The sequence below is a fragment of the Typopeltis vanoorti genome, chromosome 4 (assembly GCF_054136105.1).
Source record: "Typopeltis vanoorti isolate ZY-2024b chromosome 4, IOZ_Tvanoo_1.0, whole genome shotgun sequence".
NCBI lineage: Eukaryota > Metazoa > Arthropoda > Arachnida > Uropygi > Thelyphonidae > Typopeltis > Typopeltis vanoorti.
Window position 1 is genome coordinate 154,498,038 of NC_143552.1, and position 23,171 is coordinate 154,521,208.

General features: G+C 35.9%; 1 protein-coding gene across 1 annotated transcript in view; it reads right to left on the bottom strand.

Moving 5' to 3' along the window:
* Positions 1-3,936: 3,936 nt before the first annotated feature.
* LOC150107770 (beta-hexosaminidase subunit beta-like) overlaps positions 3,937-23,171 on the bottom strand; it is a 76,533-nt gene continuing 57,298 nt past the window's right edge. The window contains exons 12-13 of the mRNA XM_090391531.1: positions 18,094-18,198; positions 3,937-4,071 (exon numbers count right to left, since the gene is read on the bottom strand). Coding sequence (XP_090247657.1) covers positions 4,005-4,071; positions 18,094-18,198 — 172 coding nt within the window. The 3' untranslated portion in view covers positions 3,937-4,004. The remainder of the gene's footprint in view (positions 4,072-18,093; positions 18,199-23,171) is intronic.

Genomic DNA, 23,171 nt, shown 5'->3' on the forward strand with positions numbered 1-23,171 from the left:
ACTTCTGAAGGATCTGCAGATTATATTTCTGAAGCCTGTGAAGATTAGTTGAACTGAGAACAGAAAAAAAGAAACTATTTGTCAGTACTCTAATATTGGCATACTAGGGGGGGGGGGGCTATGCCTTCCGTGTTCCAGACTGGTAGGCTGGTTTTCCTTGAATTTTGAAGACTCGAAAGGGGGCTTCTGACCCCCCCCCCCCGTGCCTACGGGTGCCCAACCCCTTGAGTTCTGGACTGGTAGGCCCAATTCTCCTTGAATTCTGATGACGCGAATTTTGAAAACTCGACACTCAGGGTAGCCCCCGAGTTTCAAAACGTGACATAAAAAGGCTTATCATTTTATATATATAGGGTAGATTTAACATTTTGTGCTTCTAAGGCATTTCTGACTGAATCAATCCACCTAGACCTTGGTCTTCCTCTAGGTCTCTTTCCTGCCATCTGGTGTCATACACCTGTTGTGCTAACCTTTTCTCACTCATTCTATTTAAGTGGCCATGCTACTTTAGATTAGCTCTGCTTACACATCCTTGAATGCTAACAATGTCAAGTTCCTTTCTAATATCTTCATTTTTAATATGATTCTGCCATTGATGCTATCTCTTCGCTCTCCTAATTTTTCTCAGAACCTCATCTGTGATGTCTAGTCTTTGATCAAGTGCTTTATTTCTATTCCAACTGGTTTGAACACCGTCTTATATACTGCTAGTTTGATGTTTTGGTTAATTTCTCTCTTATTTCATATAAATTTATTCAGCTGGCTACCTACCATTCAAGTTTTGCTTATTCTGTTGTCTAATTGCAGATTTAACCTGCCATCTTCTAAATAGCTAAAATATTCTCCATTCTAAAATCTCTCTCCATTCAGAATGCAGCTGAAGTTTTCTATACTCCTGCCTATTTTCATATGCCTTTTTGAAATCTACAAAACTTAAGTCCTTGTCTTATTATCATGATTTCTCAACTATTTGCCATAAAGTGAAAATCTGATCTTGATAAACCTCTATTTGGCTTGGAACATTTAGTAGAGAAATTCCTCTGTAATTTCCAACATTCAGCTTCTTTTTTTTAATATAGATGGGAACTATTAGAACTCTGTTCCAACCATTGGGAATTTGACCTATTGTCCTAGCCCCCTGAATTATGCAGTGTAGTCACTGCAGAACTTTCATACCTCTAACTTGAATGTCATTTACTCCAGCTGCCTTTCTGCATTTAAAGTTTTTGATTGTGTTTTCTACCTCAGGTATTGATATGTGCTCCTCTCTGCATTCCCCTTGAAAATGTTCTAGTATGGTTCTTTCACTGCTTGTTTCATTTAAGTCTTTCAAATTAATTATTCCAGACATTTAAGATATCCTTATCTTCAGTTTTCATTTCACCTTTATCATCTTTGATTCCTTTTACAGTACTCTTTCATCCATTTCTATGCTTTTTCAATAGCCTCCAGAACATTTTGCCACTTTAATGATATTTATTTTCTGTATTCTTATCAAAGTCTTCCCATGACTTTTATTTAGCTACTTTTATAGATAGCTTAGCTCTCTTACCTTTTTCTCTGTATTCTTTTAGGACATGTGCTGACATATTTGCTAGGAACTTTTGATATGCTTTCTTCTTTTCCATAACTGCTTCTTTAACTTCTCGTGTTCACCAAGTTCATACCTCTCTAGCTGAGACATAACCATTACCACCAATATTGCTCAACACTTGACTAACTTCATTAGAGTTTATGGCTTTTATTCACAGCAGATGTCTTGGTGCTTACCTTCTTACATTTTTTTTTATATCTGACCCATGTGCGAAAGGTGGCAGAACCTACAGTATATCACTGCTGTGTGTATAAACTGGATATACGGTTGTTGAGGGCTATTAGTAGTAATGGTCCTGTAATTTCCTGAAAGGCATAGAGCAAGCCATGTTGAGTTACTAATGACTATACCTCCTCAGACAAAGAACAATATTAACCATGTAGTGACCAGTGATTACTCAAATGTATATGCTTGTTCAAGGAAGATTAATGATTTTTGACAAATTGAGAGCAGCATGACCAGAGCAGATTAGCACTAAGGGTTTTCAGTCTTCTCTTTTTTAGAGAATTTAAAATTATATTTGAAGGAATGCATATGAATGTACATGAATTTCAAGTGTGATTGTTGCTGTTTATGACATACTTATGACTAAACCTAATTAAAAGCCATTGTGCTTGTGCTGAAAATTTTCATTATTTAATGACAGCAGATTTAGTATTGTTTTAAATGAATCCACCTTTTAATTTGAGTGATCTCTGGTGTATATAAATATTTCAACATCTCTTGTATGCATGGTATTATAAGCAAGACCAAGATAATTTCTTAGTCTCTCATTAGCTTTAATTTAAATTAACCTCCATAGTTTCATTAATTAGAATAATTAGCAGTATATTAATGTGCTTAATTAGTTATATAATGAATATTTGCTATTATTAACTTCTGTAACTTAATGTATAACCCACAACTTTTTACTTCTGAAGGATCTACAGATTATATTTATGAAGCCTGTGAAGATTAGTTGAACTGAGAACAGAAAAAAAGCAAGAGGTCCAAAGTCAAAAATAAAATTGTAAGACTAAACAAGAGAAAGAGCAAAAGCAGATAATTTTTATGGCAATTCTATAAGGAGGGTACTTCATGAAAGTGCTGCTACAAAATCTTGTTTCCCTGGTGCAAAAATTCATAATAGTAATGCTGTCAGAATGCAGAAAGGGAAGGTGAAAGAATTCATTAAATAATAAATTACATAACCACAGTAATTAACTTTAATGAAATGAAAGTACAGATATTTCGTACTGAAAATAACAGTACATCATCTGTGTGTGTGTGGAAAACAAGCAATCAAAGGAACCGGATTACAAATCGGTGGTTTACCAATTAAAAACTGTTGCCACATGTTAGAAATTAGTATTAATAAATAATATTATTAAAAACTATTTTTGATGGTTACACAAGATAAGAATCTCCCAGACTTTTGGGAGACAGAGAGAGACGATCATTCCGGTTCAGATTTGGCCGATGTAAAAGGGCTTCACAACTTTCTTTGAAAAGGTGCTCATATTTAAAACTACATCTATGGAGAAGACGAGCTTTATCCCACTGGATATTGTGTTTAGTGTCAGTACTATGTTGTGCCAGACCAGACTTTTGAGGTTTCATATACTCGATATAATATTGGTGTTCATTAATTCTTTTTTCTACAGAATGGCCTGTTTTTCCAAAGTATGTTAGATTACATTCACATGGTATCTGGTAAATGTCAGCTAATGATAGAGGTGCCAGTTTGTCTTTTGTAGATGGCAACAGATGAGAAATTTTGTTGATCAGAAAATATGTGTGAATGAGATGGTACTTCTTCAAAATTCTAACAGTTGGTTCTAAGATGCCAGAAATATGAGGGATCAGAATCTGCAGTCTGTTGAAGAATCCTGAGGTGTTGGAACATAGAAGTCAATTATCTGTTGGATTTGATTAGGGTTTTAACCATTAAATTCCATTAGTGTTTTGATAGTGAGAAGTTCTTGTAGTAAGCTTGAGGGAGAGGAGCACGCCTTATGTGCCCTATTAATTAAAGACTTGATAACACCAATTTTTTGAGAGGTGTGATGAGCAGATACATTTCATTAAATGTATCTGCCAGTTAAGGTAGGTTTTTGATAAACTGGTTGATAAAGATTAAAAATAATTCGTTGTTTTGACTAGAACCGGTGACTTGAAAGGTGAGAAGTATTGTTTGAGGAAAGATATGAAAGAGTTACTGGAAGAAGCGAAAAAGAAGAGCAAGAGGATGAAGTTTTAGCTAAAAAAAAAAAAATTTTCTCAGTGTTTTTGTTTTTCCAAAAAACAGGTTTGGATTTATTGGACATTAGCAGCTTATGATTTTAAAATGAGTTCATTCAGCATTGAAGTTTTTTGTAATTTATTGAAAACATACAGTTGAAACTACATGCAGCACTTAGGTTATCTTTACTTAGTCCATATCCCATTCATAGTCTCCACAAAAGCCATTTAAAATGGGCTGTGCTGGTATTCCTCTCCTAAAATAAAAATAAAAAAAATCTTAAAATTGAAAATAACTTGCAAATACACTAAAGAAAATTTTGTCATTCACAACTGTGTGCATGTACGCAGTTGTAAATGACACACATGCAAACAAATGTCACTCTAGTTGGCTACATGGATGGTACACAGAGATATAAATATATATGCATGTCACAGATGTATTTAAATATTGTCTTTTAGATGGTAGGTAATTTTCATTAATCTGATATCAGGAAGCAAAGCTTATGCCACAGTAATATTGAATTACAGACAATTCTCAAGAGCAAATGCAAAATATGGAGATAAAGGTATGATTGAGTACATCCATCCATCTGTTCATTGGACATGCCATATAGTCACTCAGATGCTTGATGTGCCACACCAGTCCTTGCCATGTGGTCCTGTTGTAGGCTTTTCTGGAAGCTTCAGTTCTCTAAAGATCAGTCATTCTAGACACTCCATCCCTCTCATTGATAGTCTACCCCTTCCTTATTTATTTATTATTTTTTTTTCAGGAACTTTACTCTCTATTACTGTTCTGCAAGTCCTCTTTCATTTTGTCCAAAGTATTTCAGCTTTCTTCTGTCAGTATTCTTAAAGAGCTTTAAAGTTCTACTGATCCTTTCTACTACCCATCCATTTGTCTGCCTTTCAGACAATACAATTCTGTATTGTCTGAAAGTTGTTGAATAAATACAATTCTGATCACTCAACAGCCTTCTGTAACACCACACTGAGTATATGAAAAGTTTAATTAAACTAGTTTTAAAGAAGAGATAGGGCTCTACTGAACAGAGGATGAAAATTATACCAGCCCTTTAAAAAAACTAAGGTTTTTTTTTTATATATATATAAAACCTCTGTATAAAATATATAAAATTTTGATATGAAATGTGATAAAAATCTCTGTAATTTTAGATTCTCAGAAGAAAAACGTATGAATTGTAGAAATCACTAGAATTGCATAAATACAATTCTGATCACCAACTAGCATACTTTCCAGGCATGTTTTTCTTGCTACTTCCTGAGTTAGTCTCTGCCTTAGAAAAATTTACATGAAAGTTACTGTTTCAGACCATAGTGCAATTGTCTTCTGTACTCTCATTACCCATGATTTGTATATCATGAGTAACCATGAATTCATCTAAGGTTGGAGACTGCCTGCATATTGTTTGCAAAAGTTGGAACTAGGTGAGTTCTGCCTTTGAAGAATAAATTATATATGATTTACTACCTTATAAAATCAAACACAAAAATTAGTATGGAATTTGAATTGAAAGAAGATTCTATAAAAGCAAGATCCTATAATAATTCTATACTTTTTGTAAAGCAAATAAATCGGTAGAAGACAAGCCAGTATTTGTTCTTCATCAGGTGCTTTTTCGTAAAATTCATAAGCATTTTCTATTGGTTTTTCTCTATCATTAATTCTGAAACTTTGGCCAAACAGATTTGTAGGGAAAATTTGGAATCTTAACAAAAATTTTGAAGCCAATTCAATTTTTGTTTTAACTGGACCATTTCCAAGACAAAGGGACAAAATGCTAGCGATATATATATATATATATATATATATATTGCAATAACTATTCTGACAGAATGGGGTTTAATAAAATTTGGGATGTAGAAGACATGCAGTAATATGGCCATGTTGTTCAATATGGGTTTCAGTTGGAGCATTTGTTACTGGCAAAAAAAAATAAAAAATAAAAATAAAACCGATATAATGATACTGTGCTGGTTGAAATCCAGTGAAATCTGGTATTTAGTATATTTGTTAAAATTTTTAGTCAAAACAAAGTTTCAGTAAAGTGTGTTCTAAAATTTTAACTTTTGTATTTAAAAAAGTGAATGATATTAAATATTCAATCAGAAATGTTCAGATATGATGGTAAAGTTTACAGTAGCTACACTACACAATTCAAAAGTCTTTGCATACTCCTATAGTATGCATCTATAAAAAGGCAAATAAAACTTAGTAGGAAAGTTCAATAATTTATACATTGAGTGTTCCAGGTATGATTTATGCAAACATACTTGAGAAGAGGCTGAGAAAAGTTGTGGAAGAGAGATTTAAATATAGTTGGTTCATCTGGCCAAATATGGGTTTTCAAGATCAAATTTTCACTTAAAAACAAACAGAATAGTTGGGAAATATTACAGGAATCTGTATTTAAATTTTGTAGAGCTGGAAAAGGCATATGATAAGGTGTCAAGAGAAAAGCTCTTCAAAACCCTTACCATTATTGGGTGTAAAGGAGACAACACACACCAATATATTGTAAATCAGCAGAACAGAATAGAACTGAAGTACTGGAAGATGATTCTGTGTAAAATCAGGGTGCATATGATCTCGTAGTATTCATCATCGATATGGATCACATGGTGAAGGAAGTGCATTAAACTGATATCATAATGGAGATGTTAATCTAAGCTGTTTACTCGATGCAGGTGATGCTGTGCTCCAAATCAAATTGTTATAACTTTCATTAAAAAATTTTATGGAATTTACAACCGTGTTAAAAATTTTTTTTTTGTTATCCCGACATTTCGATCTTCATATCAAGATCATCATCTGGAGCATACATAAATATACAAGACAAGCTGAGTTACATTATTAACTGTAAGCTAGAGAAACAATGATTTTATCATATTATTCTATCCTCTAGTGAAAAAAAAAATTATTATAAATTACGTCAAGCTAAATTCTATTTATGATGATAGGATTAAACATTCTTTCTTACAGATGGTTTTCTTTCAGAAACAATGATGTCCTATTTTTAGTATTACAATTGTTATTTAAGATACAAGATTTCTTACAGTCTTGTTTATAGTTGTTCTTAGTGCGAAAGGTTCTGTGGGTCGAATATATGCCTTCCATATGTTTGGGAAATTTAAGATTTAAGACCATCATTATTATTCAGATTGGAGTGGTTGATAATGATCTCACAGGTTTCCTTAAATTTCTGTTCATTCCATGTTTTAGTGTAATGTAGACAGCTAGTGCTTTTCCAGACAATTCTGTATAAAGGAATTCAGGGCATGATCTGAAAGGCCAGCTTCACCATAATTATTATATTTAATGTGTCGTTTATGTTCTTTTTGTCTGACAGGAATTGTGTGTCCTGTTTCTCCTATATATGGCATGTTGCAAGTACAATAAATACGGTATACTCCAGGGTGGGCTAGTGGAGGGAGTGGGTCTTTGGGTGAGTTGAGTAAGCTTTTTAACTTTGCAGGAGGTTTAAAGGTGGCTTTGAGGTTGTATTTTTGTAGTACTCTGTTTATTTTGTCTGATACAGCCGAAACACTATTAACAAAATTCTCTACAAAACCTCAATAAAAAACAAAGACAAACCAGACTACAGTAAAACTATAACCATTCCATATATTAAAGGAACATCATACAAAATAAACAGAGAACTACAAAAATACAATTACTAAAAATACTAAATACTCACTATACTCTAAATACATTTAGAGTATAATGAGTATTTGTTATTGATCTTGTTATAGCACTGTTTGCTAATGTGAGAGTTGACTGCAATACCATGTTCCAACATAAAGATCTGCATAAGGAGATCTTTATGTTGGAGAGATGTGGGACAGGTGTTATTACTTTATTGCAGATTGTTTTATCAATGGAGTTAGTATACAAGCATATGTAGGAAGCTTGAAATAGGCAGTGATTACCATTTATACTGGTTTCCATAAATTAAAGAAAGAAAAATCACAATAACCCAAACACCGAAATATGAGATGTGAAAAATGCAAATAAATAGTTTAGTTCAGTAGCAAATGGATACATGAAGACAATGGTCAAAAACAAAGAGGTCCAAATGAGATTGTCATAGTGCCTCAGAAACATACGAGGGTGGTCTGAAAAGTTCTCTGCCTCGACAATAGATGGCAACACTATCAGCAAGATTTTTTTTTCTCTAGGTTGGTACATCTGTCATAAGCATTCCATGTGAAACTGCAAGTCATTCTATCAAGGAGTTTGTTTTATATAGCTGTCTGAAGCAAAAGGCGAGTCAGAGTGTGTGAAATTGCTGAGACTATAGGCATTTCAAAAGAATGTGTAGGATATATTTTGCATGAAGAATTGCAAATGAAAAAGCTTTGCGCAAGATGGGTGCCGCACTTGCTCACAGCAGATCAAAAACGCACTTGCATTAAAATCTCCGAACAGTGCTTGGAGCATTTTAACAAGAATGAAACTGATTTTGTGCATCAATTTGTTACTATGGCTGAGACTTGGATTCGTGAGAAAACACCTAGTTGCAGAAGGAAAAAATCATCTTTCATTAGGACAATGCACCTGCCTGCAAAGGTATTTTAGCAATGGGAAAATTAAGGGATCTGCACTATGAATTGTTGGAACATCCACCCTATTTCCCAGATTTGGCTCCCTCTGACTTCTATCTCTACCCAAAACTAAAACTCTTCCTTGCTGGTCAGCATTTTTCTTCTAATCAAGAGATGTTGCAGCTGTAGAGGGGTATTTTGCAGATCTTACTGAGAACCACTATAGAGACAGGATAATGGTGCTGGAGCATAGCTGGAATAAATGTATTAGTCTTAAGGGAGATTATGTTGAAAAATAAAAATAATTTTGAAATTATAAATTCGTTTTTTCCTTGTTAGACTGAGAAATTTTCAGTCCACCCTTGTATGTGGTCATCCTCAACATTGTTTCATATAATGATGTTCAGGAGCTCACTTGGTAACAAAGCTTCCTTAAGTCTCTCAAGTTTGGGGAGGGGGTGGTGAGAGCAGCAGCATGTCTTCCTAGAGCATCCTTGAGAATAGGATTAAGGTCAGGAGACCTGGCTGTCTGGCCAGCCAGTCCATAAGTATGATAGTCTTTTCTTGAAGATGTTGTTCCACAAGTATAATAAATTTAGTTTAATCCTTTATCCAAGTGTGAGCAAACAAAGTTTGCGCCTGAAAGTATCTTTAGGACTGGAGTAAGGTGGTACAACACCAGGGCAACTCGTTGCAAAGGTGGAGCAAGCTACCAACACTCCTGTCTCAGTATCTCCTATAATGCAAAACACATCTCCTTGCGGATATGTCTAATGTTATGCATCAAGGGAAGGGCCATTACCCAGACTAGTTTCGACCTTTATTGAGGTCTCTTCAGTGGGAGCTAGGCCCAAGTTGAGATACCAGGCAGAAGCATTAGCAGGTCATCTCTACCTATAGGAGTTGCCAAATGGTGTGCCACCCTTTTTTAATAAATTACTCTGGATTTAGAGAAAGATGTTGAAAGTTTATTTTTCACTTGGTTAGAGTATAATAAATTTAGTTTAATCCTTTATCCAAGTGTGAGCAAACAAAGTTTGCGCCTGAAAGTATCTTCTTGCTCCACCTTTGCAACGAGTTGCCCTGGTGTTGTACCACCTTACTCCAGTCCTGAAGATACTTTCAGGCGCAAACTTTGTTTGCTCACACTTGGATAAAGGATTAAACTAAATTTATTATACTCTAACCAAGTGAAAAATAAACTTTCAACGTTGTTCCACAAGCTTCACTAGATGAGGTCAAGCATTATCATCTTGTATGATGATGTCTCCCCTATCATCACAAATACATACAGATGAACATAAAGATTCAGGACTTGTGTCTATATGCTGCAGCATTCATGGTTCTACTAGGAAACACATACAGGCCAGTGCATCCACTCAACAAGATGTCCTCCCCAACCATCGTGCTACCTATACCATAGGTGTCCCCTTCATGGATATTAGAGGATCATAACATGCTTGGTATTGCTAGAGCAAATCAAGACTGATCTAAAAACAGTACCAACCCCATTGGTCTTGGTACTGTTCCACTTGACATGGAGCCTGGCCCATTGCAAGTGTTCTCTCCTGTGGTGTGGGAAAAGGGGCATGCAGACTACCAGTCACTTTGCATACATACTACTTTCACGAAGCCTCTTGCACACAGTGGAAGCAAACACTGATGTTCCTGTAGTCAATGTGAGCTCAGATCATAGATGATATGAGGTGGCAGTTCTGTTTTGAAAAGCATATAATTGGAGATTGGTTATGGTTGCCCACTGTGGTTGTAGCCTGTATCTTCGACATGCTGTTGGATTTGGTTTTGCTGTCTATGAATCACGGAACACTTGCATACAAGCATCTAGCTACCTCCACTTCACTTTGGCCATCCTCTAGTCATGAATAAACCACTCATTTATAGAAATGAGTGGTTTTCAGCAGGATAAAATGAATATCACATTGAAAATAAACTATGAAAGTTTTTAAAAGGCATCAAACTTTGAACAGCTTTCAGATTTAAATTGTAGACTCAGATATTATTACTCACCTCCATGAAGTGAACACTCATTGTGGGAAGTCTCACTCAATGAGCAACATTGTATCATGTTGAATCTTAAACTCTCACTATTCACAACACAATTTACATTCTCAGTATTCACAACACTGATATTCACAACACAATTTACATTCTCAGTATTCACAACACTGATTAATATTTCCCACCAGTCTTCACATAAAAATTTTCTCATTCCCATCTTCACTGCATCTCATTCTTTCCCACTCACTTTATAATTCTCCTCTGAATTAATTTCTGAGTAAAATCTCACATCTGTTTTCTATCTATCCAAACTGCAGTTTACTTCCTCTCTTTCTATGTATATATACCAGAAACCTGATTTGGGGAGGGGAAGGATTTGAAAACAAGAACCAAACTGTGGACACCTAGTGGCAGAATCTGGGGGTGGAAAGGACATTGATTCTCAGCCAGTAAAGCAATTGGTGAGGTTTTCTGCAAAAATAGGAAAATGGTTTGATATCATCTCAGTTGTAATGCAAAAGTGCATATTATCTTCATTGTTATGTATTATCTACATGGGCATCTTATGAAAAAAAGTTGAATTAAACCTGATAAGAAAGTTGGAGATACTGTATTAAACTCATAAACTGAATAACTGGTGTAACAAATTTGGCACAGAAATTAGCATTAAAATTACATAACCTAATCAAAAATAACCTAAAAAATTAATCGTTAATGAAATGTTAATCATGCCCAAAATTTTGTAATTGGCTTACAGCCAGAGTAATTAAGGTTCAGATGATTCTGCAATGTTTCACTTACTTCAAGGAAGACAGTCAAATTTGAATCTGCTGAAATGAAGAATCTTGGTCTGTTTCCTAAGAACTCTGTGTCTGGTATCAATGTCATGGGGAGCAAGGTCAGACTTGTCAGATTCTAAAAATGGTCTTTATCTTGGATTTTAATCTTAGCAGAGTAGCCAGTCTGTTCAAAGTAACAAAGCTGATGTGAACAGGGCAGTTGATAGACACCTGATAGAGGTTGTGGCAGTAATGAAGCTTGGAAGTTTCATTTAAAGGAAAGAGGGGAAAATAGTTCCACTGCATAAAGGTGGTTCCAAGACTGCTGTTGTAAATTACCGACCGATTAGCATATCAGGAATCATTGTCAAGGTCTTAGAGAAAATAGTCAAGAGGAAAATACAAGATTGGATAGAAGAAAATGGGATACTGTATCGGGGACAGCATGGTTTTGTGAAGGGTAGGTCATGCCTTGGTAACTTGCTCACGTATTATAACACAGTGACGGCTGAACTGGATAAGGGTAATGGGTTTACGGTGATTCTACTGGACCTTGCCAAGGCCTTTGACAGGATTCCACATGGAATTCTAATCAGTAAATTGCAGCATATGGGAATGGACATAGGGTTGGTGAGATGGATAGGAGGGTGGTTGACGGAGAGATATCAGAGAGTGGTTTACTCGGGAGTAGAGTCCACAAGACGGCCTGTGACTAGTGGTGTGCCACAAGGATCTGTTCTTGGACCACTGCTGTTTAATTTGTTCATAAATGATATAGGAAATGATCTGAGAGGAACAGTTCATTTGTTTGCGGATGATGCGAAGTTGGGTAGGGCGATAGTGAATGCAGATGACGTCAAAATTTTGCAGGATGATTTGGATAGATTGGAGGTCTGGGCTAAGGAGAATGGGTGTCAGTTTAATGTGGCAAAATGTAAGGTTATGCATTTTGGGGTGAAAAGATTGGCGGCAGTTTACTGCATTGGTGGAACCCTGCTCCAGGAAATTGATGAGGCACGAGATTTAGGAGTGTTGGTGGATAAGGAATTGAAATTTAGGGGACACATTGCAAAAGTGACCAAAACAGCTCATCAAATCACTTGGTTGCTGAAGAATACGTTGACAAGCAGAGACAAGCAGGTTATTGTTCCTCTCTATCGAGCCTTGATAAGACCCCATCTAGACTACTGTGCTCAGATTTGGTCACCTAGGTTTCTTCTTGATGGGGAGGAGGTGGAGAGGATCCAGAGGCGAGTGACCAAGATGATAGCAGGTCTGTGGAATGAACCGTATGAGAACAGGTTGAGGATTTGTGGGTTGCAAAAATTGGTTGATAGGCGGAAGAGGGGAGATATGATTGAGACATTCAAATTACTGAAGGGTTTCTATAAAATTAATTCAGAAGATATTTTTGAGAACAGGGCTGGTTGTGGGAGGACTAGGGGACATCCATGGAAACTGGGCAAAAGTGTGGTTAGTAAAGGTGTTAGAGCTGGGTTCTTTACTTTTAGAGTAGTGAATGAGTGGAATGCGCTCCCTGAGTCTGTAGTGGATGCTGTGACAGTGAATGAGTTTAAGGCGAGGTATGATAAATACTGTATGAATGTCAGATAGTTGTGATGAATATGATTTGGGGCCTCCCTCGATGAGTCTAATGACTCCCTGGAGTTGCCCGTAATAATAGTAATAGTAATAGTAATAACCTCTTTTTATCAAGTGTCGTATATAGATTGTACTTGCAAACAATTCATGCTATTTGTTCAGACATTCCCTTAAGCTAAGAAAATGGCAGTTCTTGTCGCATCAGATTATAGTCTGGCTGATGGATGATAACTGTCAATTTTAATTTCGTTATAACTGTTGGCACTAGTGAATTTTATTTTATTTAATTTATCTGATGGGAATCAGAAGATCAGACCACATCTGTATACAAGACTTTTTAATATCTATTATCTGTGAGGATGAATAAATCTGTCTGCCAGTAAAGGAAGACTACTCTATAAATTAAAATACCCTGCCTGTATGGCCAGATTAATTATTATTATTCAGGAAACACAAGATATCCAAAAAGGGAAAACTTAGGATACCATAAGGTATCCAATAAGGGAAAAACTGTTGTTAGATTCATTGTTGGATTTGCATTCTATAGTAAACTTGATATGGGAGTACAAGGAGTTTATTTTATCCAGAAATTATAGTAATTCTAAGTGGAACCAGATTGCAAAGACATCATCAGAGAAACAAAATCAAATGTGAGGTTGAGAGAAAATGGCATGGAAGAGTTGGTTTTCTAGATGTGCCATAAAATAATCAGCCAAAACAGGTGAGATAGGATGTTCATTGCTGTTCCTTTGATTTGTTTGAACAACTTATTTTACCATGTAAAATATAGCCTGCATTGATGGTGAATTTAAACGTTTACAATGTCTTGAGCAAAATCATCTTGCAAAAACTGAAGTCCCTTGCAGTGGTATATTGACATATAGGGAAACAACATCAAAGGACCATTATTTTGTAATCCAATTGACACAAATCTTTAATTTTTTTTTCTTTGAAGTCGTTTTTGATATAAGAACTAGTGTGACCACTGATATTTTGAAGATGAGAAAGACATTTGGCAAGGTTGTAAGTAGAAAAGCAAATATATTCCACTATTGGGCATAGTAGTTTATGTACTTTAAGATGACTATACAGACCTGTTGGATGAGTGATGAGTTCATAATTTCTCAACAATAGTAGCATTCCAAGATTGTATTTAGTCATCATCAATTTCTTAATGTGTACCTTCAAGTGGTGTTTAGGATACTATGACAGCACTGCATGATTAAGTTTACACTATTAACAGTCTCCTATCAACAGTTTTCTTCCAAATTCGTCTATTACTTCTCAGCTCTCCAATATTGTATCTAACATGTCATTCTTCTAAGACACCTCTGACTCAATCAATCCACCTAGACTTTGGTCTTCCACTCAGTCTTTTTCCTGCCAACTTGGCATCCAACAACGATTTTGCTAACCACAAATAATATGATGGTGCAACATGATGTACATAGTCTAATTATTTAATACATTGATATGACTCTTTGTTGGGTTCCTGCTGATCATGCTGTAGGTTGATCTCTCCCTCAGTAAGATATTAATTTTATGATTTATCCCTGTGGTATTCATTACAACATTACATTTATCAGGCTTTGTGATAAATAATATTAGTGATTTGATTCAAGGAGCAAAGAACTTGTAATTCTGAGAAGGGTATATTCAAAGGAGGAGGTTTTGCTTTGTATAAGGCTGGCAATTTCAAACTATAACTTATTTGCTTCATCTGTAACTCCCTGCTGCCTTTATCCACATCTACCATAATATCCAAGTAAGGTGTCAAGAAAACAAGGCAAAATCCAGACCCTTAGACACCATTCATTTCATCATTAGTAGAGTGGTTGATAAATTTATAATCCAGTTGTCGTGGATAGGTAGCAATTTGGTATTGCAATAGTTTCTTCATTTGAATGTTTCAAACTTGTGAATCAGTCTACACATACTGGCCACTGAATTAGAAACCTTTATGCAGATGTATGTAAATATCATATATGCAAAATACTTGGTCACGTGCATCACCACATGTTCTAGGCAACTATTTAAGAATGCTGCTCATCAATAGTGTTGATCACATGGGAAAAACAAAAGATCAGAGTTCAATTAATTGTAGGTGCTTGCCTTGCTGGAGTCATGATTTTGAAAATAGCAGAGCTGACTGGTTTCTCAAAAGGCGAGATATCCAAGATGTTGAATCAGTGGAAAAAGATACAGAGAAGAACAAATTTCAGGTGGATTGATGCATCCTATTACGAGAATGGAGCGTAAGATGGAACCTTCGCAGGTCTAACTGGAATGCATTTCAGAAACAAATCGAGCAAACCATTAGAGCAATTCCACCCCTTCTTAATTGCTATCCAAGATTTGTTAAACTAATCAAAACTGCAGCCAAAAGCCTCTATTCCTAGAGGCTACAGAAAACAATAGATCCCTGGAGTAAAGAAACTGAGGAACTTTTAGCCAAATATGAAAAAACCGAAGACCAAACTGTTGCTAAGGGGCTCATAGCAACATTGGATAAAAACAGACAGGAAAGATGGATCTCAACTATCCATGAACTCGATTTCACCACATCTAGCTAGAAAAGCTGGCACTTCTGAGAAAATTAGGTGGAGCAGAACCAACAACACACAAAATAACAGAGATAACTCCTGATCAAATGGCTAATCATTTATTGAAAACCTCCAAGATAGGTCCCAGCTCTATCAGGAAAATTACTGTGCAATCTTCCATCAGACAAATCCTGAAGACGGGCCCCGAGCTTCCTGAACTTGTACACCCAGTATCTTCAGGAAGAGATACAGACCAAGAATTGCCATTCTTGGTGAGTTTTAAGTAGCCTTAAAACTCACCAAGAATGGTAAGGCTGCAGGAGTGGATGGTATCCTCCCTGAGTTTCTAAAACATCTCGGTCAACAAGGCCAAACATGGCTGACCACCCTTTTCTCAAAAATTATAATGACTGGTAAACTACCAAATCTGTGGCGGGAAGCCAAAATAATTGCTGTGTCCAAACAAGGGAACGATCCAAATGATGTGAAAAATCTATGACCTATCTCCTTGCTTTGCTCTTCCTTGCTTTTTTTTTAAAGAATTCTTCTTAAAAGAATTTCACCACTCATCGAAAGAGCACTTCTGATTGAACAAGCTAGCTTCAGGCCAGAAAGTTGCTGTGACCAGGTCCTGGCCCTGACAACACATATTGAAGCAAGCTTCCAAAAGAAACTTAAATCTGGAGCCACTTCATTGACCTAACATCAGCTTATGACACAGTCTGGATCAGGGGCCTCCTCCTAAAGCTAGGAAATATAAGGTGCAAAAAAAACTTTCCAGCTTTTTGTTGGCACCTCTATCACACAGTGACTCATTTTTTGGCTTATGCAATTCAGACTTTGTCCATATTTTACTGAACATGATGTAATAAATTGTCTGTGATAGTGCATACTAATTTACTTAACTAAAGAACTTCACAGAATTATATTATAATCTGGACGGAGTACATTTTAGATGTGATGTGCAAGTGAAGTACTATTGTGTTTGTGTGTACATGGAGGGATGAGAAATATAAATGGATGAAAAAATGTTCGAATTCATTCTCTCCAACAGAAAGATCCGGGTCCATATTGGCAGAAAAAAGAGCAGGCCTAGATTCTTTCACAACGGTCTTCCTCAGGGCTCTGTGTTATCCCCTTTACTTCTTAACATCTATGTGTATGACTTACCACATAACACTGATGACCTAGTGACCTTAAATCAATCTACCTCCTTTGCCAACCTGAAATCAACCTTGAACATAGACCTGAACATCCTGGAAGCCAAATCCAACAAAAACTGTGTCCACAGTATTTCACCTGAACAATGCAGAGGCGAATCGACGTGGAAAAATGGTAGAACACGAGCCTCACCCAAAATACCTTGGAGTGAGCCTGGACAGAAACCTAACCTATAAAAGGCACATCACCAACCTGTCCAACAAAATTAAAATGAGAAACAATATCATTTCAAGGCGTGCCTGAACAACCTGGGGTTGCGGTGCAGAAGTCTTAAGGTCTGCACACTAGCCCTCACATTCTTTGCAGCAGAATATTGTACCACTGTCTGGGAAAGAAGTGTGCACACTAATATTATAGACACCCAGCTAAACTCTACCATGAACACAATTAGTGGGACAGTGAGAAACACCCCTCTCTCCTGGCTGCCTGTCCTATCTAACATTGCTCCACCAAACATGGAGAAGACAAGCCTCGATTAAAGAATTTAATAAAGCAATGAGCAACCCACTCCTGCCCCTGCACCAGACTCATAAATCCACCTAGTCTTCACTTAAAAACTTACAAAGCTTTTCTGGTCCATGGATGAACTCTTTTCAGCTGCCATGACATGGAGAGGATACTGATCCAACAAGCGGCTTCCTGGTAGAAGATCCATGTGCTCTGCAGCCTGGTTTTTGCTCTTCCTAGGAAGATTTGGTCATCAATCAACAGGATCAGAACTTAACAAGGGCAGATGTAGCTACCTACTACATAAATGGGTGCTGTTAGACCACCCTTATTGTGATTGTTCTCCCATGGCTCAATTTCATGGTGGTGATCTACAGGACATCCACAAAGTGACGGATGAGGCCTTGGATTGGCTTTCCAGACTGAACATTGACCTGTAGCTGTTCTGTATTCCTTTTGCCATAGGAATAAATAAATAAATTACAACTTTTATTTATGCTGTATCCCAGTTGATCTCTGCATGACAAAAATGAAATACTGGAACTATTAAACCTATGTTTAATTATTTCATTGTGCTGTTTTCATTCCATTAAGCCTGAAGATGAGCTTAAACCAACACCTAAGCCTAAAAAAAATGCACATTGTTATTGTCTCTGATCAGTGGCTGAATGCAAATATTTTATATAATAGAATAAGCATTACGTTATAGGCACATGAATGGTTTGTGTAAGATTGTTAAGTGGTAGCAAATGCTTTGTTAATTTCTACCTATTAAATCGATGCTGTTGGAAAAAGGAAGCCAAATGAAGTAGTGAACATTCAGATATCTAAGAAAAGATTTGGCTCTTAGCAAAGAATATTGAAAAAAAAATTGAGATTTAAAGAAAGAAAATCAAAAACTTTAATATAATTTTTAGCCATTGTTATGTTAGGATAGTTAATTATACTACTCTCCTAATAAAATATAATGATGATCAAGAAGAAATTCTAGGCCGAGCACCCTGGCATGGGATATCAGAGTGAACCTCTCTCAATAATGACATTTGTCATTGAGAAAAGTCAGGAGTAGGTGTAGTTTGGAGATTAGAAATGCAATTACCTGAGCATTCGACATCGCTGTTGATCGAGGCGGAAGGCAGCACTATCAGTATCAGTGACATTAGCAGGGCTCCAAAGTCTTTCTGCTACAGCTGATGCTCTTGGCCTGTTTTTAAGAAAGGTGAAAAATAATTTAAATTAATGCAATAAATTGGTGTACCATCTAATACATTATTAGCAATAAATATAATTAAATTAGAAGTAACTAAAAAAACTTATACATGTGTGCTCAATTTAACATTTGAAATTTCTTTATACACAGATAAGATCCTTAGCACAGAAGCGACAGATGGTTAAAGTTGGTGTGTAATGCCATTGATTGACATAATCTATAGGAACACTGCTTAAAAACATGCAAAGAAAGAGTAGATTTGCAGGACATCTGACAAAACTATATTACAAAGGAAAGAAAGTTGAAGGGAAGAGGACATGGAAGGCCAACCAAAGAGTGGTTGATGACATCATGGAATGGACTGGTTTAAGAATGATGGAGGCAACAGACAGAGAGAAATGAAGAAGAGCTGCTCATCTGCTGCAACCCTGTTTTTAGAGATCGCTACCAGACGACGACGAAGCCTTTCTACACATCCACTATGCTTCCATATATAGATATATACACGCACACACACCCTCTTAAGTGAAAACTCCATTTGTTTGGCCACCTTATAGGTCAGGGTTTCCCAAATTGTGTTCCGTGGAAAGTGAATAAGTGTTCTGTGATGTCAGTGATCAAGCCGTGTATTTTTAAACATGGAAGTAATTCAGGAAAGGGAATACTACTGTTTATGAACGGTCATAAAAATTGCTTGCAAGCCGATTACAACAATGGGTAGCGTATCCTCTGTTCTCAAAACTGAACGAAATAACATCTGTGTTGCAAATGTTAATGATCAGTCAGCAAGGAAGTATAAAGAAATTACTTATTACTCAATAATTACTTATCACGTGCTAACTGATTTGGTGGAAAACATGATCACTCAGTTTTAGCAAATTAGATCAGTTGCACTATATTAAGGGAGCAACTGATAATGAATTATTCATCATCAACTTCCTGATGTGTGCTCTCAGTAGGTGTGGCAGGATATTATGATAGTACTACATGAAAAAGTTACACCATTATTAACTTCCAATCAGCAATTTTCCTCCAGATTAATCTGTTATCTGCCAAAACTAACATTATCAGATCTTATTTTCGGTCGTCTAAGGCACTTTTTACTGTATCAATCCACCCAGAGGAAGACTAACATTTTGGTCTCCCTCTGGGTTTTTTTCCTGGCAAAGATCACTTGTTTTGTTTCTTCTTTCTTTCTTCCCCCATTTTGTTTAAGTGACCATGCCATCTGAGATAAGCTCTACTAGCACATTTTGAGAATGCTAACAATGTCTCAAGTTCTTTCCTAATATCCTCATTTTTAATATGATACTGCCATTGATACTATCTGTTCACTCATCTAATCTTTCTCTGAACTCTCAGATCTATAAGTTAAAATTGGTTTGAACATTGTCCTGTGTACAGCTAATTTAGTGTTTTGACTTTCTTATTCCATATAAACTTATTCAGCTGACTTCCCTACCATGCTAGCTTTGTTAATTCTACTGTCTATTTCCATATTTAATTTGCCATCTTCATTAAAAAATTTTGCCTAAATAGCTGAAATTTTCTACAGGTTCACCATTCAGGATACAGTTGTTTTTAATGTTCTGCCTGTTTGTTATTGCTGATTTTCTTACCAAACTTATTACAACAGTTATTCAATTTAGTCAGGGAATCTTGCAGATTTGTACAGAATTAATTGAGTATCTGTACTCCATTAATCCAACACTGATCTTCCAGCAATAGCAAAAGCAGAGAATGGCTGCAAGCCAATTTCTAAAAAATTAGGGCTATAGAGTGAAGCCTATTCTCTTTGAGAATAAAAAGCATAGAGAATGTCATTATTTGTATATTTTCATTAACCTTCCTCCTCCTCCCCCACCCAGAAAAAAAGCAATAAGAGTACAAATCAGTTGTAAAAAAAAAATGTTCTGTGAAATAAGCTGGACTAACCCAGTGTTAGACTCTCACTTGTAATATTTCTGGAATTTTACTAATTATTATAACATACCTTTATATTTCTCATTACCCATCACTGTTGAAATACTGGTCTGTGATATACCTTCTATTCCTCTCACAACAATCACTCTTCTTTTCTTTCCTGAGTAAAAGCTAATTCTACTTTACTCATCATTATTTTTTGTTATTATTCTTAATAAATCTCTAGTTTCAACATGTTTTTGCACCAACTTTCACTTTCTAGTATTCTGACAGATCTTGTTTTCTTGTATTTTTTTTTGTATTTCATTATTATTTTTATTTTTTGCAAAACTATCCCTTTTGTATTAATATTATCATCAGCCTCCTAAAATGCATATGTATTTCTTAAAAAAGAAGCACAAGCTGCAAGTTTTGAAATATAATAAGTTTGTTCTTTCTTTCCATCTTTCCAGCCATGGCATTAGAGTACTGTAGATTGAACATCTCATGTTTGGAATCACCATAAAAATATATATAATATAAATATTAAGGATATTATTGATCCATCATTGTTATAGCCAGATAGCAATGAAACTTATTTTGCAAAATTTACCAGAGAGTTTATGAGAATATTACCTTGGACATCACAGTTGCCTTGAATTGCACTACTTAAAATGCATGGACCCCAGGAGCTTATATACTTTTTATTAGTGTGTGCAAGTTTGATTGGCTGGCCTGACAAAATAAGATGACAAAAACCTTCTGTTCAATACCATAAGAGTCCCAAGACAGAAAGTTATATTTTCATAAGTGAACTCAGTAGTTGCATATATAAATTATTAGGAAAATACTCTGTACTATATTTATATTTGACTGCATAGGCCAGTGAAACCTTAAAAAAAAAAAAAAACAAGGTGAATTATATGAACTCCTGGGCATAGTCTATTTGTCTTAATAGGGCCAAACTGAGGCAACTGTGATACAGAATGTTATAATCCACTCTCCACTCATACCAGTTCTTTTTGACATCTTCCTTACAGGCTTTTCATAGTCTATATTTTTGCTCCTGACAAACACCCTTTGATCAATCTAATCATTCCATCACCTAATGATGGTATCCATAGGTTGCCATTTTCTTTTTTAAATATTTCAAGCTGAAAATCTGAAGTTTCTCATTTGAGATAAATGCAAATGTGAAAAACTAATATAGCATAGAGAATTTTACTATGACATATTCAATAACTTCTTAAACAAGAAAAACAATATAAAAGAAATCTAAAATTATATATGGCAATTTGGGATTTAGCCGACCAAATTGTATTCTTATTGGTTAAAACAAAATAAAAAATGATGGTACAACATGACAAAATTTCATGCCGGCTGGGGCGTCGCCCGGTTAAACAAGGCCCCCGTTGTTTTCGCCAGGGAACCAGGGCGAACAGCGAAAAGTCAGCTACTGGAAAAAATCTGAAAACAAACCCCAACTCAACATTACAAGAGTTAAAGATCGGTACTATCAATGTAAGAAGCCTGAATGGCAAAGAAATGGAGCTAGCTGAGGAATTAGATAAGTACCAGATCGACATAATAGGGGTGACTGAAACAAAAAAGACCAAAACTGGTGAGATCTTTCTGAGCAATAAATACAAAATGTTATATTCAGGCAATGATAATCAAGGAAAAGAAGGAGTAGCCATAGTATTCAACACAAAATACGAGGCTAATCTTCTTGAATGGCAGTCAGTCTCAAGTAGAGTAATGTGGGCAAATATGAGAATGGGGAACTGGACAATGAGACTTATTTGTGCCTATGGTCCCACAGAAGGTTCTACTAAGGTAGAAGTGGAGGAATTTTTTGAGGCTTTAGAAAAAGCAACTGACACAATGAAAAAGGGAAAGTTGGTCCTTGTTGGGGATCTAAATAGCAGAGTAGGAAATGATTGTGAGACATACAAAAATATTTTGGGAAAATTTGGAGAAAAGAGCAAAGCTAATAATAATGGCAAATATCTGTTGGATTTCTGCTCAGGACATGGACTGGTTATTACGAACACCATGTTCCAACATAAAAATGTGCACAAATTCACATGGAGAGAAGAGGCTAGGAATAAGAAAAGTCTCATTGACTATGTTATTGTTGATAGTGATGTTTTCTCCCTGGTGCAGGACACCAGAGTGTACAGAGGATTTGAAATTGGAAGTGATCACTATTTAGTCTTGAGCAGGATAAAATTGAGTTTCATATTGAAAAGAATAACATGTAAGAAAGTTTTAAAGCAAATAAAAGTTGAGCTGCTCTCAGATGTGAACTGTAGACTAAAATACAGAAATATTATTGAAAAGAAAATGAAAGAGTTTGAGAACAGGAATCAAACCTTGGAGATTCAGTGGCAAACTCTGAAGGAAACATTGATTGATTCTGCCAGAGAGGCATGTGGTGAGGTTGTGTGCAAGGATAAAAAAATCAGAACTCCCTGGTGGACACAGGAAGTTAAAGAGGCAGTGAAGGAAAAGAAGAAAGCATATCAAAAGTTCCTGGCAAATAAGTCAGCTTTTACTCTTACAGAATACAGAGACAAATGTAAGAAAGCTAAACTGTGTGTAAAACTAGCTAAACAAAAGTCATGGGAGGACTTTGGCAAGAATATAGAAAATAAATATCAAGAAGGTGGCAAAATATTCTGGAGGTTGTTGAAGAAGCTTAGGAATGGAGGAAAGAGTGCTGTAAAAGGAATTAGAGATGATAAAGGTGAAATGAAAACAGGAGAAAAAGATATCCTTGAAGTATGGAGTAATTACTTTGAAAAACTGCTAAATAAAACAAGCAGTGATGACAGCACAGTGGTAAAAAACACTGACCAGGCATGCAGTCAGGAATACATATCCATACTTGAAGTAGAAAAAGCCATCAAAGGCTTGAAATGTGGAAAGGCAGCAGGAGTAGATGATATTCGACCAGAAATGCTGAAGTATGGTGGTATAAGAGTCTTACAGTGGCTGCACTGCATAGTTCAGAAAGCCTGGACAGAGGGACGAATTCCCGATGATTGGAGTAGAGCTCTCAT